The sequence below is a fragment of the Microtus pennsylvanicus genome, chromosome Y, assembly GCF_037038515.1.
Source record: "Microtus pennsylvanicus isolate mMicPen1 chromosome Y, mMicPen1.hap1, whole genome shotgun sequence".
NCBI lineage: Eukaryota > Metazoa > Chordata > Mammalia > Rodentia > Cricetidae > Microtus > Microtus pennsylvanicus.
The window spans coordinates 133,953-156,566 of record NC_134602.1 but is presented as its reverse complement, the minus strand read 5'-3'; the positions used below and the strand labels follow the sequence as shown (position 1 = coordinate 156,566).

Below are 22,614 nucleotides of genomic sequence, written 5' to 3'. Positions count from 1 at the left end.
ATATTTATTTTATATTTATTTATCACGTATACGACATTCTAACTGTGTTTTTATTTATTTTCATATTCATCGATCACGGCGTCGCCGGCCGGGACTCGAACTCACGACCTCGGAGACTGCGGAAAGCCCGTTTATTTTTTTTTTATTTTCTGACATCCGGGGATCGCGCGCAGGGCATGCCGGGATTTCCCCTCCCCGCGGCCCCGCCCCCTCCTCCCGGCCCCGCCCCCTCCTCCCGGCGGCCCCGCCCCCGCTCAGGCCCCGCCCCCTCCACCTCAAGGCCACGCCCCCTCTCACGGCCCCGCCCCCTCTTCCCCGCGGCCCCGCCCCCGCTCACGGCCCCGCCCCCTTTTCCCCGCGGCCCCGCCCCCCGCTCACGGCCCCGCCCCTCCTCCCGGCCCCGCCCCCGCTCACGGCCACGCCCCTCCTCCCGGCCCCGCCCCCGCTCACGGCCACGCCCCCTCCTCCCCGCGGCCCCGCCCCTCCTCTCCGCGGCCCCGCCCCCGCTCACGGCCCCGCCCCCTTTCCCCGCGGCCCCGCCCCCTCCCCGGTAGCCCCGCCCCCCGCTCACGGCCCCGCCCCCTCCCGGAGGCCCCGCCCCCTCCACCCCGCGGCCCCGCCCCCCGCTCACGGCCCCGCCCCCTCGGGGTCCGCGCAGGCCGGCGCATGCGCACACGGGCGCCGCTCCTCCACCGCCAGGCGCTGCCCCTGCAGCTCCGCGCACAGCGGCCGCGGGGACCCCGAGAAGGAGACGGGTTTGTCGCCGCGGCCCTCGACCACGGCCAGGGTGCGCCTGGGGGGGAAATAAATATAAATATTATAATATTATATACGTAATTAATTAATATAAAATAGTAAATGTGCATAATTAATAGATAAATATAAAATAATTAATGTAAAATAAATATAAAATAGGGTGGATTTCTCCCCGCGGCCCTCGACCACGGCCAGGGTGCGTCTGCGGGGGGGGAATAAATATAAAATAATTATAATATTGTGTGCATAATTAATAAATATAAAATATTATAATATTATATACATAAGTAATAAATATAAAATATGGTGTGCATGATTAATGTAAAAATGATTAGGATATGGTGTGCATAATTAATATAAAATAATTAGGATATGGTGTGCATAATTAATATAAAATAATTAGGGTGTGGTGTGCATAATTAATAAATATAAAATATTATATACATAATAAATATAAAATTAGAATACCGTAGACATGATAAATAAATAAATATAAAAATATTAGAATATTATAATCGTTATAAAAATAAAAACCAAAAAAAATAAATAAAAATAAAAATAATTAGAATATTGTTGATATAATTTAATAAAAAAAGAATGCATCAAAAAACGTTTTTTTTTTTTTTCCGAGACTCCGATCTCAAAGCCAGCGATCCCCCTGCCTCAGCTCCCACAGGCCCCGCCCCGCACTCACGGGAACTCGGGGAGCTGCGCGGTGCACAGGCGCTGGCGGGCGCGCGTGGGTTCGGGTCCACAGGGCGGGGTGCACAGGCTCCAGGGGCTCCACTCCGACCAGGAACCTTTCACTGCAGCGGGGGCGGGGTGCTGGGCTGAGTCCTCCCTGGGTGCTGGGGTGAGTCCTCCCTGGGTGCTGTAAACTGAGTTCTCCCCGGGTGCTGGGCTGAGTCCTTCCTGGGTGCTGGGCTGAGTCCTCCCTGGGTGCTGGGGTGAGTTCTCCCTGGGTGCTGTAAACTGAGTTCTCCCCGGGTGCTGGGCTGAGTCCTTCCTGGGTGCTGGGCTGAGTCCTCCCTGGGTGCTGGGCTGAGTCCTCCCTGGGGGCTGGGGGCTGAGTTCTCCCTGGGTGCTGTAAACTGAGTTCTCCCTGGGTGCTAGGAGCTGAGTTCTCCCTGGGTGCTGTAAACTGAGTTCTCCCAGGGTGCTGGGAGCTGAGTTCTCCCCGGGTACTGGGAGCTGAGTCCTCCCCGGGTGCTGGGCTGAGTCCTCCCTGGGTGCTGGGCTGAGTCCTCCTCGGGTGCTGGGAACTGAGTTCCCCTCGGGTGCTGGGAGCTGAGTTCTCCCAGGGTGCTGGGCTGAGTCCTCCCTGGGTGCTGGGCTGAGTCCTCCCTGGGTGCTGGGCTGAGTCCTCCCTGGGTGCTGGGGGCTGAGTTCCCCCCGGGTGCTGGGGGCTGAGTTCTTTCCCTGGGTGCTGGGAACTGAATCCTCCCTGGGTGCTGGGAACTGAGTCCTCCCTGGGTGCTGGCAGCTTAGTTCTCCCTGGGTGCTGGGAGCTGAGTTCCTCCCGGGTGCTGAGAACCGAGTCCCCCCAGGTGCTGTAAACTAAGTCCTCACTGGGTGCTGGGAACCGAGTCCCCCCGGGTGCTGGGAGCCGAGTCCCCCCGGGCGCCCCGTCCTCCGGGTCACTCACGGACGCAGTCGCTGACGTCATAGCAGTGCCGGATTTCCTGGTAGTCGCCCGGACACCGCTTCCCGTCGAACTTCCGGCCGGCGCACGTCCTCGCGCGAGACTGCTGGCCCGGGATCTCCTCGCAGCGGATGGACGCCATGTGCACGCGCCGGCAGGGGCTCCACGGGCCCCAGGGCCCCCACTCGCCGTCCACTGCGGACGCGGGGACTACGTTTCCCAGGGGGCTCCGGGGCGCCGACCGGAAGTGGGCGCCGGGGACTACCGGGTGGGACTACACTACCCAGAGTGCACCGGGGCGCCGACCGGAAGTGGGCGCTAGGGACTACCATGAGGGACTACACTACCCAGAGTGCACCGGGGCACCGACCGGAAGTGGTCTCTGGGGACTACCGGGGTCTGACGACATATCCCAGAGTCCCATGGGGCTCCGGGGCGGCGACCGGAAGTGAGCTCTGGGGCCTTCCGGGTGGGACTACATTTCCCAGAGTGGACCGGGACGGGGACCGGAAGTGGACTCTGGGGCCTACCGGGTGGGACTACATTTCCCAGAGTGCATCGGGACGGCGACCGGAAGTGGGCTCTGGGGCCTACCGGGTGGGACTACAATACCCAGAGTGCACCGGGACATCAACAGGAAGTGAGCTCTGGGGCCTACCGTGAGGGACTAGATTTCCCACAGGGCCCCGGGGCGGCGACCGGAAGTGAGCTCTGGGGGCCTACCGGGTGGGATTACCTTTTCCAGGTGGCTCCTGGGCGCCGACCGGAAGTGAGCTCTGGGTACTCCCGTGTGGCACTACATTTCCCATGGGGCTTTGCGGACGGGGACAGGAAATGGAAGTGGATTGGGCCCTGGCTCTGGGACGGCGACCGGAAGTGGGCTCTGGGGACTACCGTGAGGGACTACATCTCCCATGGGGCTGTGCGGCGGCGACCGGAAGTGGGCTCTAGGCCCTCCCTTGTGGGACTACATCTCCCATGGGGCTTTGCGGCGGCGACCGGAAGTGCTCACCAGGACAAGGCACGGCCGTGTTGCAGACCTGGGTCCGGGCGGCGTCCCCGGCGCAGAAGGCGCCGCCGTGGCGGGGGGCGGGGCGGTCACATGACCGGCGTTCGTGGGCGTGGCCGAGGCCGCAGGTCACGGAGCATGCGCTGACGGCGCCCCAGGGGCCCCAGCCGCCGGGCACTGCGGGGGGGGGGGGGGGGGGGGGTGAAGGGATCGATCGATATTAAAATTAATAAATAAATGTTTAAAATAGATACCGAGAATTAATCAATAATCAATAAAAAAATAAATAAACATTTAAAATAATAAATACTGAAAACGAATCAATCAATACATATTTAAAATTAATAAATTAATATTTAAAATTAATACCGAGAATTTATAAATCAATCAATATTTAAAATGAATAAATAAAATAAATAAATATTTAAAATACATAAATAAAACTAAAATGAATAAATAAAATACAACTAAAATAAATAAATGTTTAAAATTAATAAATAAAAGTAAATAAATAAATACTTAAAATACATAAATAAAACTAAATTGGATAAATAAATGTTTAAAATAAATAAATATTTAAAATAAATAATAAGTACTGAAGATGAATTCATCAATAAATAAAATAAGTAAATATTTAAGATAAATATCGAAAACGAAATAATCAATCAGCATTTAAAATAAATATCTAAACTAAGTACTGGAAACGAATTCATCAATCAATAGAATAAGGAAATATTTAGAATAAAGAAATGTTTAAAATAGTAAATACTGAACATGAATTAATCAATAAATATTTAAAATAAATATTTTAAATAAATACTGAAACGGAATTAATCCATAAATGAAATCGATATTTAAAATAAATAAAACTAAAATAAATAAATATTTAAAAAATAAAAATAGATAAATTGTCCGCCATCACAGACCCCTCCCCCCGCGTCAACCTTTGACCCCACGTCCCTCACGCCAGGGACTCTGCTGCTCATTCACGAACCCCCATATTCCCATCATGCACTGCGCCTCCGCCAATGTTACTCACTCTGCGCCATCTCCGCCCTTTTGTTCCCGTGGTACAAGAACTTAAATACCCGGGAGGACTCAGCACAGCACCCGCGAGGACTCAGCACCCAGCACCCAGGAGGACTCAGAACCCAGCACCACCAGGGAGCACTCAGCACAGCACCCAGCACTCGGGAGGACTCAGCACAGCACCCAGAAGGACTCAGAACCCAGCAGCACCAGGGAGCACTCACTCAGTACAGAACCCAGCACCCAAAAGAACTTAGCACAGCACCCGCGGAATCAACCTAGCACCTGGGAGAACTCAGTACAGCACTCATCACCCGGGAGGACTCAGCACAGCACCTGGGGACTCAGCCAAGCACCCGGGAGAACTCAGAACGCAGCACCACCGGGAAGTACTCACTCAGCACAGAACCCAGCACCCGAGGGAGCACTTAGCACAGCACCCATGGAACCAACCAAGCACCTGAGGGATAACTTAGCACAGCACCTGCGGAATCAAGCCAGCACTGGAGAGAACTCAGACAGCACTCGGTACCCAGGAGGACTCAGCACAGCACCCGGGAGGACGCAGCACAGCACCCGCGGAATCAACCCAGCACCGGAGAGAACTCACACAGCACTTGGTACCCAGGAGGACTCAGCACAGCACCCGGGAGGACTCAGCACAGCACCCAGGAGGACTCAGCACAGCGCCCGGGAGGACTCAGCACAGCACCCAGGAGGACTCAGCACAGCACCCACGGAATCAACCCAGCACCGGAGAGAACACACACAGCACTCAGTACCCAGGAGGACTCAGCACAGCACCCCGACGTACCTGGACAGGGCGGGAGGCCGGCGCAGGCCCGATGCTCATAGGCTGCTCCCGGGCAGGGCTGTCCCGGGGGATTCTGGGAAGGCGCCGGGGCGGAGCAGGTGCGGCTGCGCGTTTCCCGTGGTTCCTGGGCGCCGCCATGGCAGGAGCCGGAGCAGCGGCTCCAGGGGCCCCAGGCCGCCCAGGCGCCGTGCGCTGCGGACGGAATTCCGATTTTATGTTTATTAATTATGCATGCGATATGCTAATTTTATATATATCGTGCGTGCAATATTCTAATTTTATATTAATTTTGCATACAATATGCTAATTTTACATTTATTTATTCATTGTGTGTGATATTCTAATTTTAATATTTATTTATAATGCATCCAATGTTCTAATTTTATGTATTTATTATGCATGCAACATTCTAATTTTAATATATATTATGTATACGATATTCTAATTTTTATATTTATTTATAATACATACAATATTCTAATTTTATTTATTTGTTTTGTATACAATGTTATAATTTTATATTAATTATGTATGCAGTATTCTAATTTTATATTGATTATTCATGCAATATTCTGATTTTATATTTATTCATTATGCTTACAATGTTATGATTTTAATATTTATTTCTATATTATGTATAAAATACCCTAGTTTTAATATTTATTTATTTATAATGCATACAATATTCTAATTTTATATATTTACCATGTATAAATATTCTAATTTTAATATTTATTAATTATGCATACAACATGTTAATTTTTATATTTATTGATCGTGTATGCAATATACTAATTTTTATATTTATTCATTATGTATACAATATTCTAATTCTTTTCATATTTTATATGTAGGTGGCCGGAACTCGAACCCAGGACCCCTGGCAGAGCAGGCCGTGCTCTAACCACTGAGCCCCCCCGTGGTGTCCGGGACTCGAACCCAGGACCGGGTACTCACTCGGGCAGACCTTCCCGGTGTCGCAGGCCTCGGCCTCCTCGGCCTCCCCCGGGCAGCGGCCCCCACACTTGGGCGCGGGGCGGTCGCATCCTCGCACTCGGGTCCGGGTCCCTCGGGCGCAGGTGACGGAGCAGGGGCCCCAGGGCGCCCACTCGGACCAGGCGCCCGGCTCTGCGGGGGGAAATCGGGATATTTTATACATAATTAATAAATATGAAATTAGAATATTCGTGTGCTTAATTAATATAAAATTAGAATATCATATACACAATAAATATAAAATTAGAAAATTGCATTCATGATAAATAAATATAAATATAGAAATTAGAATATTGCACACATAATAAATAAATATAAAATTATAATATTTTATGCACGATAAATACATAAATATAAAAATTAGGATATTGTATACATAATAAATATAAAAATAAACATGAAATCAGAATATTATATACATGTAAATAAATATAAAAATTACAATATCGTATACGCAATAAATAAATATAAAATTAGAATATTGCATGCATAATAAATAAAATTAGAATATTGTGTCCATAATAAATAAATATAAATATAAGAATATAGAAATTAGAATACTGCATGCATAATGATTACATAACTGAATATAAAAATAAATATAAAATAAATATAAATATAAAAATTTGAATGTTGTATGCATAATAAATGAATATAAAAGAAAATTAAAATATTGTATACATGATAATTAAGTGTAAAATTAGAAGATCGCATACATAATAAATAAATATAAAAATCAGAATATTTTATACACGATAAATAAATATTAAAATCAGAATATTGTGTATATAATAAATAAATATTAATGTGTTTCTCTGATAACTGACTGACTCTCCGACCTTAGGCATCTTTCTCAGTGTTTGTTGATGACTCACGGATGTTTGTGTTTGTTGATCGACTCTCTGATCGAATGTTTGTTGATGACTCACGGAGGTGATCACTGACCGACTACACGACCAGAGTGTTTGTTGATGACTCATGGATGTGATAATTGATCGACTCCACGACCCCAGTGTTTGTTGATGACTCACGGATGTGTTTGTTGATGACTCACGGAGGTGATAATTGATCGACTACACGACCTGCATGTTTGTTGATGACTCACGGAGGTGATCACTGACCGACTACGCGACCTCAGTGTTTGTTGATGACTCACGGAGGTGATCACTGACTGACTACACGACCCGAGTGTTTGTTGATGACTCACGCAGGTGATCACTGACCGACTACACGACCCGAGTGTTTGTTGATGACTCACGGAGGTGATCACTGACTGACTACACGACCCGAGTGTTTGTTGATGACTCACGCAGGTGATCACTGACTGACTACACGACCTCAGTGTTTGTTGATGACTCACGCAGGTGATCACTGACTGACTACACGACCTCAGTGTTTGTTGATGACTCACGCAGGTGATCACTGACCGACTACACGACCTCAGTGTTTGTTGATGACTCACGGATGGATGGGTTTGTTGATGACTCACGGAGGTGATCACTGACCGACTACACGACCCGAGTGTTTGTTGATGACTCACGGATGGATGGGTTTGTTGATGACTCACAGAGGTGATAACTGACTGACTACACGACCCGAGTGTTTGTTGATGACTCACGGATGTGATCACTGACCGACTACACGACCCGAGTGTTTGTTGATAACTCACGGATGGGTTTGTTGATGACTCACGGATGGGTTTGTTGATGACTCACGGATGGGTTTGTTGATGACTCACGGATGTTTGTGTTTGTTGATGACTCACGGATGTGTTTGTTGATGACTCACAGATGTGTTTGTTGATGACTCACGGATGTTGGTGTTTGTTGAGGACGCACGGAGGTGATCACTGACCGACTACGTGACCTCAGTGTTTGTTGATGACTCACGGATGTGATAATTGATCGACTATCTGATCGAATGTTTGTTGACGACTCACGGAGGTGATCACTGACCGACTACACGACCCGAGTGTTTGTTGATGACTCAATGACCCCCCCTCACCTGGGCAGCACTCCTGGTCCTCGCAGGCCTGCAGCTCCCAGTCCAGGGTTCGAGGCTCCGCGTTCCCCTCGCACCGCCCGCCCCGGCCCACACAGCGCCTGTGCCGCAGCCGGGAACCCTCGGAGCACGTGACCGAGCAGGGGGCCCACGGGGACCACGGCGACCATCGCGGGGACCTGCGGGGGGGAGGGCGGTGAGTTCGAGTCCTGCGGGGGGCGGGAGCGATGATGTCATCGCCCGGCCGCCGCGCGCGCACGCGGGGATCTGAGTTCGAGTCCTGCCTGGCCTGGCTGTGAGGGACTACATTTCCCAGAGAGCACCGGGACGGCGACCGGAAGTGAGCTCTGGGGCCTACCGTGAGGGACTACATTTCCCAGAGTGCACCGGGACAGTGACAGGAAGTGGGCTCTGGAGCCTACCGTGAGGGACTACATTTCCCATGGGGCCATGCGGCGGAGACCGGAAGTGAGTTCTAGGGCCTACCGGGTGGGACTACATTTCCCACAGTCCCATAGGGCTCCGGGACGGTGACCGGAAGTGAGCTCTGGGCCCCACCGTAAGGGACTACATTTCCCAGAGGGTTCCGGGACAGCGACCGGAAGTGAGCCGTGGTTTCTACTGGTCGGACTACATTTCCCATGGGGCTTTGCGGCGGCGACCGGAAGTGAGCTCTGCGGGCCCACCGTAAGGGACTACATTTCCCAGAGGGCTCCGGGACAGCGACCGGAAGTGGGATCTGGGGTCCACAGTGTGGGACTACATTCCCATGAGGCTTTGCGGCGGCAACCGAAGTGAGCTTTGGGGGTCCACCGTGTGGGACTACATTTCCCAGAAGGCGCCGGGACAGCGACCGGAAGTGGGATCTGGGCCCTACCGGATGAGACTACATTTCCCATGAGGCTTTGCGGCGGCAACCGGAAGTGAGCTCTGGGGCCTACCGTGAGGAACTACATCTCCCATGGGGCTTTGCGGTGCCGATCGCTTGCATTGCCCTGCCGTAGCGGTCTGAGTTCGAGTCCAGCCTGGGCTACAAGAGCTTAGTACTCCCTGGGTGCTGTGCCGAGTGTTTAATAAATAAAAAATAAATTAAAAAAAATAATAAAAATAAAAAATTAAAATTAAAAAGAAGCAAAACTTTCGGAAGGCAGTGGCGGGGAAGAGACAGAAATCGCTAAAAAAATAAAATAAAAAATAATTAAAAAATAGATAAAAAATAAATAAATCAATAATAAATGAATAAAAAATAAATTAATTAATTTAAAATAAATAAAAATAAATTAAAAAATAAATAAATAATAAATTAAAAAATAAATAAAATTAGATATAAATAAATAATAAATGAATGAAAAATAAATTAATTAAAAATAAATAAAAAATAAATCTAAAAATTAATATATTAAAATAAATTAAAAATTAAAATAGATAAAAATAGATAAAAATTAATAAATAAATGAATGAATTAATTAATTAAAAATAAAAAATGAAAATAAAATTAAAAGAAGCGAAGCCCTCGCGCAGACGCAGGAATCCTTCATAAAAACTGAATTTCGTTTCCCTCTTCTGCCGGGAACCCGGGGTCACGACCCCGACAGCTGCGGGCGCACAGGAAGTGCTGAGTGAGCAGGAGCTCAGTACATCCTAGAGCACATGGGGGTGGGGACTCAGCACAGCACCTCAGAGAACTCAGCATGGCGCCCGGGAGGACTCAGCGCAGCACCAGGGAGGACACAGCACAGCACCTCAGAGACCTCAGCATGGTACTCGGGAGGATTCAGCGCAGCACCAGGGAGGACTCAGCACAGCACCAGGGAGGACTCAGCACAGCACCTATCACCTGGCAGGACTCAGCCCAGCATACAGAAGAACTTGGCACAGCACTCGGGAGAACTCAGCCCAGCACACAGAAAAACTTTGCACAGCACTGAGCACCCAGGAGTCCTCAGCACAGCACCTAGTACCTGGAAGGACTCAGCACAGCACATGTGGACTCAGCCCAGCACCAGGGAGGACTCAGCCCAGCACCCAAAACAAAGGAGGACTCAGCAGAGCACCTGGAGACTCAACCTAGCACCTGGGAGGGCCCAGCCAGGGATCCAGGAGGACTCAGCACAGCACCCAGCACCCGGAAGGACTGGGTGTGCACGATGGGGAGACTCCAAACCCGCCATCTTGACAGTGTATACAGCAGGCGCTCATAAAATACATCTAGAACCCGGGGAGAACTCAGCTTCCAGTACCCGGACTGACTCGCCTCCTAGCACCCGCGTGGACTCAGCTCCTAGCACCCAAGGGGCCTCAGGTCCCAGGACCGGGGGGGGCGGGGAGACTCAGTTCCCAGCACCTGGAGAACTGAGCTCCCAGCACTCAGAAAAACTGCGATTCCAGCACCCAGAAAAGACTTGGCTCCCAGCACCAGAGGGAACTCAGCTCCCAGCACCCAGGGAAGACTCAGCTCCCAGGACCCGGGGGAGACTCAGCTCCCAGCACCCAGAAGGAAACTCAGCACCCAGCACCCAGGGAAGACTCAGCTCCCAGCACCCACCCAGCACCCGGAAGAACTGAGCTCCCAGCACCCAGAGGGCTAAGATCACAGCACCAGGGAGGACTCAGCTCCCACCACCCAGAAGGACTGAGCTCCCAGCACCTAGAGAGGACTCAGCTCCCAGCACCCGGGGGAACTGAGCTCCCAGCATCCAGGGGAACTCAGCTCCCAGCACCCAGGGGGAACTCAGCTCCCAGCATCCAGGGAGGACTCAGCTCCCAGCACCCAGGGAGGGAGAAATCAGCCCCCAGCACCCGAGGGAGAACTCAGCTCCCAGCACCCAGAAGGAAACTCAGCTCCCAGCACCCAGGGGGAACTCAGTTCCCAGCACCCGGGGGAACTGAGCTCCCAGCATCCAGGGAGGACTCAGCTCCCAGCACCCAGGGAGGGAGAAATCAGCCCCCAGCACCCGAGGGAGAACTCAGCTCCCAGCACCCAGAAGGAAACTCAGCTCATAGCACCCAAGGAGGACTCAGCTCCCAGCCCCCAGGGAGAACTCAGCTCCCAGCACCCACCCAGCACCTGAGGGAGAACTCAGCTCCCAGCACCCAAGGAGGACTCGGTTCTCAGCACCCGGGGGAACTGAGCTCCCAGCACCCAGAGGACTAAGATCACAGCACCAGGGAGGACTCAGCTCCCAGCACCCAGAAGGACTGAGCTCCCAGCACCAAGAGGACTAAGATCCCAGCACCCGGGGGGATTCGGCTCCCACCACCCAGAAGGACTGAGCTCCCAGCACCCAGGGAGGACTCAGCTCCCAGCACCAGGGGGAACTGAGCTCCCAGCACCCAGGGGAACTCAGCTCCCAGCACCCAGGGGGAACTCAGCTCCCAGCACCCGGGGGAACTGAGCTCCCAGCATCCAGGGAGGACTCAGCTCCCAGCACCCAGAAGGAAACTCAGCTCCCAGCACCCAGGGAGGACTGAGATCCCAGCACCCAGGGAGGACTGAGATCCCAGCACCCAGAAGGAAACTCAGCTCATAGCACCCAAGGAGGACTCAGCTCCCAGCACCCAGGGAGGACTGAGATCCCAGCACCCAGAAAGGACTCAGCACCCAGCACCTACCCGCAGGCCCGGCAGGGGCCCCCCTCGCGCTCCTGGAAGCCGTAGGCGGCGTTGAGGCAGCAGGCGTCCTCGCTGACCCCGCCCCCGATCAGCCCCGCGCAGGCGCCCGTCGACTCCTCGTAGTGGGCGAAGCAGAGCACGGGGTCGGCACCTGTGAAACCGGGGGAGAGGCCGGGACAGTCAGGGTGCTGTGCTGAGTCCTACCGGGTGCTGGGCGCTGCACTCAGTCCCCCTAGGTGCTATGCTGAGTCCTACCGTGTGCTGGATGCTGCGCTTAGTCCCCCTAGGTGCTGTGCTGAGTGCTACTGTGTGATGGGCGCTGCGCTCAGTCCCCCTGGGTGCTGTGCTGAGTCCTACCATGTGCTGTACCGAGTGCTACCGTGTGCTGGGTGCGGCTCTGAGTCCCCCTGGGTGCTGTGCTGAGTCTTTCCAGGTGCTGTGGTGAGTGCTACAGTGTGCTGGACGCTGCGCTTAGTCCCCCTGGGTGCTGTGCTGAGTGCTATTGTGTGCTGGGAGCTGATCTTATTGCTCCTGAGTGCTGCTCTGAGTCCCCCTGGGTGCTGTGCTGAGTCCTACTGTGTGCTGGGTGTTGTGCTTAGTCCCCCCCGTGTGCTTGGCGCTGCGCTTCATCCCCCTGGGTGCTGTGCTGAGTCTTTCCAGGTGCTGTGCCGAGTCCTACCGTGTGCTGGGCGCTGCGCTCAGTCCCCCTAGGTGCTGTGTTGAGTCTTTCCAGGTGCTGTGCTGAGTCCTACCGTGTGCTGGATGCTGCGCTTAGTACCCCTGGGTGCTGTGCTTACTCCCCTTGGGTGCTGTGCCGAGTGCTACCGTGTGCTGGGTGCTGTGCTTAGTCCCCTCCGTGTGCTTGGCGCTGCGCTTCATCCCCCTGGGTGCTGTGCTGAGTCTTTCCAGGTGCTGTGCTGAGTCCTACAGTGTGCTGGACGTTGCGCTTAGTCCCCCTGGGTGCTGTGCTGAGTGCTATCGTGTGCTGGGTGCTGTGCTTAGTTCTCCCCCGTGTGCTAGGCGCTGCGCTGAGTCCCCCTGGGTGGTGTGCTGAGTCTTTCCAGGTGCTTTACCGAGTGCTACCGTGTGCTGGGTGCTGTGCTCAGTCCCCCTGGGTGCTGTGCCGAGTCCTACTGTGTGCTGGGTGCTGTGCTCAGTCCCCCTGGGTGCTGTGCTCAGTCCCCCTGGGTGCTGTGCTCAGTCCCCCCTCCCCCGCTTACCCGCGGCCGGCAGGAGCAGCAGCAGCGGCAGGAGCGACCCCAGGGCCGGCATCGCGGTGGGTGCTGTGCCGAGTCCTCCCGTGCAGCCGCGCCGACTCGGTTAATAATCAGCCCGGGTGCTGTGCCGAGTCCTCCCGTGCAGCCGCGCGGACTCGGTTAATAATCAGCCCGGGTGCTGTGCCGAGTCCTCCCGTGCAGCCGCGCGGACTCGGTTAATAATCAGCCCGGGTGCTGTGCCGAGTCCTCCCGTGCAGCCGCGCGGACTCGGTTAATAATCAGCCCGGGTGCTGTGCCGAGTCCTCCCGTGCAGCCGCGCGGACTCGGTTAATAATCAGCCCGGGTGCTGTGCCGAGTCCTCCCGTGCAGCCGCGCGGACTCGGTTAATAATCAGCCCGGGTGCTGTGCCGAGTCCTCCTCTCGGTCGATCCGGACTGAGCCGGAGGGGAAAAGAGGAACCCGGGGCGGGAGGAAGTGGGCGGGGCCGGGGAGGGGGGACTTCCGGTGTGACCCCGGTGACCCCGGTGACCCCGGGCCGTGCTGACGCCCGGATTGTTAAATTTATTTATTTATTTATTGTGCTTTTGTGTCATAGAAAATGTTATGTGTTATTTTTATATTTATTTATGTTTTTTATAAATTTTTATATATTTTTATGTTTTTTTATTTAATTATATCATCAATATTTATTATATTTTTATATTCATTATATATATTTATCATATATTATATATATTTATTATATATTTATGACATATATTTATTATATATTGATTATGTATTCTATTTATCACATATCATTTTTATTTTATATACTTATTTTTATATTTATACATAGTTATTTCTGTTTATTATTTACTTATATTATTGATATTTATTATATATGTTTATGTTTATCATATATATCTATTTTGTATATTTATTATGTTTTATATTTATTATATATGTTATTTTCATATCTTTTATATTTATTTTTATATTTTTATATCCATACGTGGTTATTTATATTTATTACTTTCTTATTTCATTAATATTTATTATATATGTATATATTTATCACATATATTTATTATGTGTTATATTATATTTATTATATTTTATTTTTATATTTATTTTTATAATTTCATATCCATACGTAGTAATTTATATTTATTATTGACTATTTTCATATTTTTATATTCATACCCCCCTCCCCCCCCTCCAGGCCCGGGTTCGAGTCCCAAGGCGGCCGGGTCCGGTCCGGTCCGGTCCGGTCACGTGGCGCTGCTGTTTGTCGATTGGCCAAAAGAAAGTCAAGGGTTGAAGACGGAAATCTTTAATCAATAAATAAAAAATAAATTAATTAAAAATAATAAATAAATAAATAAATAAATAAAAATTAAAAAAATAAGCAGCACTCGGTCAGAGGACCCCGTCGCACCGACGACGTCACGCGAGGACGGCGCAGGTGGATGACGTGGGGGCCCAGCGTGAGAAAAGTCCCAATGGGAAAGACTGGGGTGACGCGCGGCGCACGAGAAAAGTCCCACGGAAACGAACAGGCGGCGCAGTTGGATGACGTCACGGGTGGGCGGGGCGGGCGAGAACGAGAAAAGTCCCAAGGGAAAAGACGGGGGACGGGCGGCCTAGCGTGAGAAAAGTCCCACGGAAACGGACGGGCGGTGCAGGTGGATGTCGTGGGGGCCCAGCGTGAGAAAAGTCCCAGTGGAAAAGACGGGGGACGCGCGGCGCACGAGAAAAGTCCCACGGAAACGGACCGGCGACGGGCGGCGCCGTTGGATGACGTCACGACGGGGTGGGCGGGGCGGCGCAGAACGAGAAAAGTCCCAAAGGAAAATACGGGGGACGGGCGGCCCAGCGTGAGAAAAGTCCCACGGAAACGGACGGGCGGCGCAGGTGGATGACGTGGGGGGCCCAGCGTGAGAAAAGTCCCAGTGGAAAAGAGGGGGACGCGCGGCGCACGAGAAAAGTCCCACGGAAACGGCCGGGCGACGAGCGGCGCCGATGGATGACATCAAAACTGGGTGGGCGGGGCGGGCGAGAACGAGAAAAGTCTCAAAGGAAAAGACGGGGGACGCTCGGCGCACGAGAAAAGTCCCAAGGGAAGGGACGGGCGGCGTCGATGGATGACGTCACGACGGGGTGGGCGGGGCGGGCGAGAACGAGAAAAGTCCCAAAGGAAAAGACGAGGGACGGGCGGCCCAGCGTGAGAAAAGTCCCAGGGAAACGGACGGGCGACGGGCGGCGAGCTCCGTTAAAAAAAAAAAAATTCCGGAGATTGCCGAGCTCTGCCGAGCGGAGATGTCCGAACTCTGCCGAACTCTGCCGAGCGGCGGAAATGTCCGAACTCCGCCGAGCGGAGATGTCCGAGCTCTGCCGAGCGGAGATGTCCGAACTCTGCCGAGCGGAGATGTCCGAGCTCTGCCGAGCGGAGATGTCCGAACTCTGCCGAACTCTGCCGAGCGGAGATGTCCGAGCTCCGCCGAACTCTGCCGAGCGGAGATGTCCGAACTCTGCCGAGCTCTGCCGAACTCTGCCGAGCGGAGATGTCCGAACTCTGCCGAGCGGAGATGTCCGAACTCTGCCGAGCTCTGCCGAGCGGAGATGTCCGAACTCTGCCGAGCGGAGATGTCCGAGCTCTGCCGAGCGGAGATGTCCGAACTCTGCCGAGCGGAGATGTCCGAACTCTGCCGAGCGGCGGAAATGTCCGAACTCTGCCGAGCTCTGCCGAGCGGCGGAAATGTCCGAACTCTGCCGAACTCTGCCGAGCCTCAGCACCGTCGGCCCCGCCCCCCTCGGGTCTGGGTTCCAGAATTCCACAGCTCACACTGCAGCTCACAGAGCCCCGAGTTCCAGAATGTTCCCGTGGCTGACGATCGCAGGAGGGGTCTGCGGCAGGGGGATCACACTTTGGGCTTTGGTGGGGATCTGAGGCAGGGGGATCACAGTTTGGGGGGATCTGAGACAGGGGGATCACAGTTTGGGGGGGATCTGAGGCAGGGGGATCGCACTTTGAGGGAATCTGAGGCAGGGGGATTACACTTTGGGGGGGATCTGAGGCAGGGGGATCACACTTTGGGCTTTGGTGGGGATCTGAGGCAGGGGGATCACAGTTTGGGGAGATCTGAGGCAGGGGGATCACACTTTGGGCTTTGGTGGGGATCTGAGGCAGGGGAATCACAGTTTGGGGGGATCGGAGGCAGAAGGATCACACTTTGGGGGGATCTGCGGCAGGGGGATCACACTTTGAGGGAATCTGAGGCAGGGGGATTACACTTTGGGGGATCTGAGGCAGGGGGATCACACTTTGGGTAGATCTGAGGCAGGGGGATCACAGTTTGGGGGGATCTGAGGCAGGGCGATCACACTTTGGGCGAATCTGAGGCAGGGGGATCACAGTTTGGGCGAATCTGAGGCAGGGGGTTACACTTTGAGGGGATCTGAGGCAGGGGGATCACACTTTGGGGGGATCTGAGGCAGGGGGATCACACTTTGAGGGAATCTGAGGCAGGGGTATCGCACTTTGGGGGGGATCTGAGGCAGGGGGATCACACTTTTGGGGGAATCTAAGGCAGGGGCATTACACTTTGGGCCGATCTGAGGCAGGGGGATTACAGTTTGGACTTTTGGCGGATCTGCGGCAGGGGGATCACGCTTTTGGCGGATCTGTGGCAGGGGGATTACACTTTTGGCTGATCTGCGGCAGGGGGATCACGCTTTTGGCCGGATCTGCGGCAGGGGGATCACGCTTTTGGCCGGATCTGCGGCAGGGGGATCACGCTTTTGGCCGGATCTGCGGCAGGGGGATGCCCACCCGGGCCGCCGCGCTTGCGCTCTGGGCCGCGCTCACCGTGGCCGCCGCGGACGCCAAGATCTACGGGCGCTGCGAGCTCGCGGGGAACCTGGTGCGGGCCGGGCTGGACGGGTTCGGGGGCTTCGCGGTGGGAGACTGTGAGTGAAAATTAATATTCTTTTTTATTTTGTTTTTATGTATTTATGTATTTTTATTTTAATTTTTTATTTATTTTATTCTTATTTATTTTATTTTTATTTATTTTATTTTTATTTATTTTATTTTAATTTTTTATTTATTTTATTCTTATTTATTTTATTTTTATTTATTTTATTTTAATTTTTATTTATTTTATTTTAATTTTTATTTATTTTATTCTTATTTATTTTATTTTAATTTTTATTTATTTTATTTTTATTTATTTTATTTTGATTTTTATTTATTTTATTTTTACTTATTTTAATTTTATTTATTTTATTTATATTTTATTTATTTTATTTTAATTTTTATTTATTTTATTTTAATTTTTATTTATTTTATTTTGATTTTTTATTTATTTTATTCCTTATTTATTTTATTTTTATTTATTTTATTTAATTTTTTATTTAATTTATTTTATTTATTTTAAATATTCATTGTGGTTTTATTTATTTTTATTTTATTTTTATTTATTTGTTTTTATTTATTTTATTTTAATTTTTATTCATTTTGTTTTCTTCATTTTTGTTTTATCTGTTTATCTTAAATATTCATTTTAGATTTAATTGTTTTATTTATTTGTTTTATTTATTTTTTATTTTATTTATTTATTTCATTAATTCGTTTTATTTTCCTCACGTTTGTTTTATCTGTTCATTTTAAATACTCATTTCAGTTTTAATTGTTTCATTTATTTTCTATTTTATTCATTCTATTTCATTAATTCATTCAGTTTTATTTATTCCGTTCATTTATTTCCGATATTCATTCATTTTAGTTTTATTTGTTTTAATGTTTTGTTTGCTTTATTTTTATTTATCTTATTTTATTATTTCATTTTTTATTTATTTTATTTATTTATATTAAATATTTATTTATTTTACTTATCTTTATTTGTTTTATTTTATTTATTTATTTATCTTAAATATTTTTTATTTTAGTTTTAATTATTTCATTTATTTTCTATTTTATTTATTTTCTTTCATTCATTTATTTGCCACCCTGGGGTTTGGCCGGGGTTTCGAACCCGTGACCCCCTGTGACCCCGTGACCCCCCTGTGACCCCCGTGACCCCCTGTGACCCCCGTGACCCCCTGTGACCCCCCCGACCCCCGTGACCCCCGTGACCCCTGTGATCCCCATGACCCCCGTGACCCCCTGTGACCCCCGTGACCCCCCTGACCCCCGTGACCAACCGTGACCCCCCCGACCCCCGTGACCCCCTGTGACCTCCCGTGACCCCCCGTGACCCCCGTGACCCCCATGACCAACCCGTGACCCCCCCATGACCCCCGTGACCCCCAGGGCTGTGCGTGGCGCACGCCGAGAGCGGGTTTGGCGGGATTCGAACCCGTGACCCCCGTGACCCCGTGACCCCGTGACCCCCCGTGACCCCGTGACCCCCCGTGACCCCGTGACCCCCGTGACCCCCAGGGCTGTGCGTGGCGCACGCCGAGAGCGGGTTTGGCGGGATTCGAACCCGTGACCCCCGTGACCCCCGTGACCCCCGTGACCCCGTGACCCCCCCGTGACCCCCGTGACCCCCCGTGACCCCCGTGACCCCCAGGGCTGTGCGTGGCGCACGCCGAGAGCGGGTTTGGCGGGATTCGAACCCGTGACCCCCGTGACCCCCGTGACCCCCGTGACCCCGTGACCCCCCCGTGACCCCCGTGACCCCCCGTGACCCCCGTGACCCCCAGGGCTGTGCGTGGCGCACGCGGAGAGCGGGTTCGACACGGCGACCGTGGGTCACCACCCCGACGGCAGCGGCGCCTACGGCCTCTTCGGCCTCAGCTCGGCCTGGTGGTGCCACGACGGCGTCACCCCGACCCACGACCTCTGCCACCTGCGCTGCGACGGTGAGCGGGGCCCTGGGTGCGAGTCCCAACATCCTCCCCGGGGTCCTGGGTTCAAGTCCTGGTTTCCCCCGGGGTCCTGGGTTCCAGTCCTGGGTTCGAGTCCCGGGGTCCTGGGTTCGAGTACTCCCCCTTCCCGGGGTTCATGGGTTCGAGTCCTGGTTCCCTTGGGGTCCTGGGTTCCAGTCCTGGGTTCGAGTCCCGTGGAATGAGGACGAACGATCGTGTGACCGGGTTTCTTTTTATTTTTTTAGCTTTTATTTTATCATTTATTATTTTATCATTTATTATTCTATTATTTATTATTTTATTATTTTATTATTTCTTCATTTTTGTTTATTTATTTATTCAGGGTTTTGTTCTCTTCCCCACTGCCGCCGCCTCCCGAAAGTCTTACTTTTTATTTTTATTTTTTTTTATCATTTACTTCTTCATTTTACTTTTATTTATTCATTCGAAATGTTTATGTCGTCCACATAACGGCTGAACGAACGAATAATTGACTGATGGAATGAATAAGTGAATGAATGAATGAATGAACGAATGGATAATTGAATGAATAATTGACTGACTGACTGAATTAATAATAATTGAATGAATGAACGACTGAATGGATAGTTGATTGAATAATTGATTGAATTAATGAACGAATGAATGAATGAACGAATGAATGAATGAACAAATGAATGGATAGTTGAATGAATAATTGAACGACTGAATGAATAATTGAACGCACGAATGAACGAATGAATGAACGAATGAATAACTGATTGAATTAATGAATTAATGAACGCACGATCACCGACCGACTAATAAAAAGCCGTCTCCCCCCCCAGACCTCCTCAACCGCCATCTTCTCGATGACATCGCCTGCATCAAGAAGGTCGTGACCTTGCACAGGAGCATGGACGCCTGGTGAGGGCGCGGGGGCGGGGCCTGGGGGTCGGGGGCGGGGCCTATGGGCGGGGGCGGGGCCTGGGGTCAGGAGCGGGGCCTGGGGGTGGGGGGCGGAGTCTAAATTTGGGGGCGGAGTCGGGATGTTTGGGGGCGGGGCCTGGGTTTGGGGGCGGAGTCTGGGTTGGGGCGGGGCCTTGATTTTAGGGGCGGAGTCTGGGTTTTGGGGGCGGGGCCTGGGGTTGTGGGCGGGTCCAGGGGCGGGGCCTAGGTGTCAGGGGTGGGGCCTGGATGTTGGGGCGGAGCCTGAGGGTTGTGGGCGGGGTCTGGGGTTGGGGGCGGGGCATCGGATGTAGGGGGCGGGGCCTGAGCGTCCACTTCCTGTTTCCCAGGAACTCCTGGAGCCAGCGCTGCAAAGGTCACGACCCCTCCCTGTGGCTCCGCGGCTGCGCCCTGCGACCCCGTGACCCCTGGCCGCGCTGACCCGGGTGCGAGGGGACGGAATAAAGATGGCGTCCGTGCGTCCGGCCAGGTTCTCTGCGTGCTTTCGGGTGCTGGGAACTGAGTTCTCCCTGGGTGCTGGGAGCTGAGTCCCCCTGGGTTCTAATAACTCAGTCCCTTTGGGTGCTGGGAGCTGAGTCCCCCTGGGTGCTGGGAGCTCAGTCGTCCCGGGTGCTGGGAGCTGAGTCGTCCTTGGGTGCTGGGAGCTGAGTCCCCCTGGGTGCTGGGAGCTCAGTCATCCGGGTTCTAATAACTCAGTCCCCCTGGGTGCTTGGATCTGAGTCACCCGGATTCTAATAACTCAGTCCCTTTGGGTGCTGGGAGCTCAGTCCCTTCCCCCCGGGTTCTAATAACTCAGTCCTCCTGGGTGCTGGGAGCTGAGTCCCTTTCCCCCCCCGGGTGCTGGGCTGAGTCCCCCTGGGTGCTGGGAGCTGAGTCCCCTCAGGTGCTGGGAGCTGAGTCCCCCCGGGTGCTGGGAGCTGAGTCCCCCCGGGTGCTGGGAGCTGAGTCCCCCTGGGTGCTGGGAGCTGAGTCCCCCCCGGGTGCTGGGAGCTGAGTCCTCTGGGTGCTGGGAGCCGAGTCACCTGGGTTCTAATAATTTAGTCCCCCTGGGTGCTGGGAGCTCAGTCCCCCTGGGTGCTGGGAGCTAAGTTTTCCCTGGGTGCTGGGATCTGAGTCACCCGGATTCTAATAACTCAGTCCCTTTGGGTGCTGGGAGCTCAGTCCCTTCCCCCCGGGTGCTGAGAGCTCAGTCGTCCCGGGTGCTGGGAGCTCAGTCATCCTGGGTGCTGGGAGCTGAGTCCCCCCGGGTGCTGGGAGCTGAGTTCTCCTGGGTGCTGGGAGCTGAGTTCCCCCCAGGTGCTGGGAGCTGAGTCCCCCTGGGTGCTGGGAGCTCAGTCGTCCCCGGGTGCTGGGAGCTGAGTCCCCCTGGGTGCTGGGAGCTCAGTCGTCCCCGGGTGCTGGGAGCTGAGTCCCCCTGGGTGCTGGGAGCTCAGTCGTCCCGGGTTCTAATAACTCAGTCCCCCTGGGTGCTGGGAGCTGAGTCCCTTCCCCCCCCGGGTACTGGAAGCTTAGTCCACTCTGTTCCTCACATGGAAGATGGGAACGAGAACGGATCCTATGACCCCCACCAACATGGGTGCTGTGGGCTGTGCTGAGTCTCCCGGGTGCTGCGCTGAGTCCCCCTCCACAGACGTCCACCCCCTGACTCGGGCCCCACCCACAACCCAGCACGCTCAGTGCTTGGTCCTCAGTACTTGCTGCTCAGGGCTCAGTGCCCCAGGTGCTCAGTGCTCGGTGCTTGGTGGTCAGGGTGCTGGGTGCTCAGTACTCGGGGTGCTGGGTCCTCAGTACTTGCTGCTCAGTGCTCAGTGCCCCGGGTGCTCAGTGCTCATTGCTTGGTGCTCAGGGTGCTGGGTGCTCAGTACTCAGGATGCTGGGTCCTCAGTACTTGCTGCTCAGGGTTCAGTGTCCCAGGTGCTTAGTACTCAGTGCTTGGTGCTCAGTACTCGGGGTGCTCTGATTTGATTCAATTTGATTTGAAATTAATTCTCGTGACCCCGTGTGACCCCGTGCAGACCCCGTGTGACCCCGTGTGACCCCGTGTGACCCCGTGTGACCCCAGCTGTCTCTGTCCTGGCGCCTGCTATGGTCGGATCCGGTTTGAACCGGTCTGATCCAGTCTGATTTAGTTTACCCAGTTTGAGACAGTCTGATCCGGTTTGATCCGGTTTAATCCAGTTTAATCACGTTTCGAACCGGTCTGAACTGGTTTTATCTGGTTTAAACCAGTTTAATCCGGTTTCGAGCCGGTCTAAACCAGTTTGTGCCGATCTAAACTAGTTTGATCCACACTGAACCAGTTCGACCCGGTCTGATCCAGTTTGATCCGGTTTTGAATCGGTCTAAAACCGGTTTGCGCCGGTCGACACTGGCACGATCCGGTTTGAACCCGTTGGACCCGGTCTGAGACGTTTCTAAGCGGGTTTGCACCGGTCGGATCCGGTTCCAGCTGCTCTCATCCGGTTTGAACCGGTCCAGACCGGTTTCATCCGGTTTTAGGTGTTGGCCCAAGCGAGGGAGAGTGCCAGGTTCAGCCGGGCGGCGGTGGCGAGTTCGAGCCCGTGTGGCGCCAGGCTCGGGTGAAGGGTTCGAGTTGTACCGGCGAGAGGAAGAGCAGCGGCCGGAACCCTTCACTGCTGAGCCATCGGCCCGGCCTCATGGGTGCTAGGTGCTGTGCTGAGTCCTCCCGGGTGCTGGGCTGAGTCCTTCCAGGTAGTAGGCACAGGGCTGAGTG

At 52.5% G+C, this 22,614-nt stretch overlaps 2 protein-coding genes across 3 annotated transcripts; one reads left to right on the top strand and one right to left on the bottom strand.

Annotated features, from left to right (window-relative positions):
* Nucleotides 1–624: 624 nt before the first annotated feature.
* LOC142842026 (properdin-like) lies at nt 625–13,532 on the bottom strand. 2 transcript variants are annotated; one of them, XM_075959011.1, is made up of 9 exons: nt 13,080–13,532; nt 11,860–12,010; nt 8,251–8,426; nt 6,208–6,378; nt 5,251–5,442; nt 3,411–3,584; nt 2,402–2,593; nt 1,451–1,562; nt 625–793 (listed from the first exon to the last, which is right to left on the bottom strand). In XM_075959011.1, the coding sequence occupies exons 1-9, from the start codon at nt 13,129–13,131 to the stop codon at nt 628–630; spliced, it is 1,386 nt and encodes a 461-aa protein (XP_075815126.1). In that variant the 5' UTR covers nt 13,132–13,532; the 3' UTR covers nt 625–627. The 2 variants fall into 2 exon arrangements, with proteins under 2 accessions (XP_075815126.1, XP_075815127.1); XM_075959012.1 differs by lacking the exon at nt 625–793 and adding an exon at nt 803–958.
* Nucleotides 13,533–15,752: 2,220 nt separating this feature from the next.
* On the top strand, nt 15,753–20,338 carry LOC142842041 (sperm acrosome-associated protein 5-like). The gene is made up of 5 exons (XM_075959024.1): nt 15,753–15,996; nt 16,815–17,027; nt 18,768–18,926; nt 19,760–19,838; nt 20,210–20,338. Exons 1-5 carry the CDS (start codon nt 15,753–15,755, stop codon nt 20,298–20,300), a joined length of 786 nt encoding a protein of 261 aa, XP_075815139.1. The 3' UTR covers nt 20,301–20,338.
* The last annotated feature ends 2,276 nt before the right edge of the window (nt 20,339–22,614 follow it).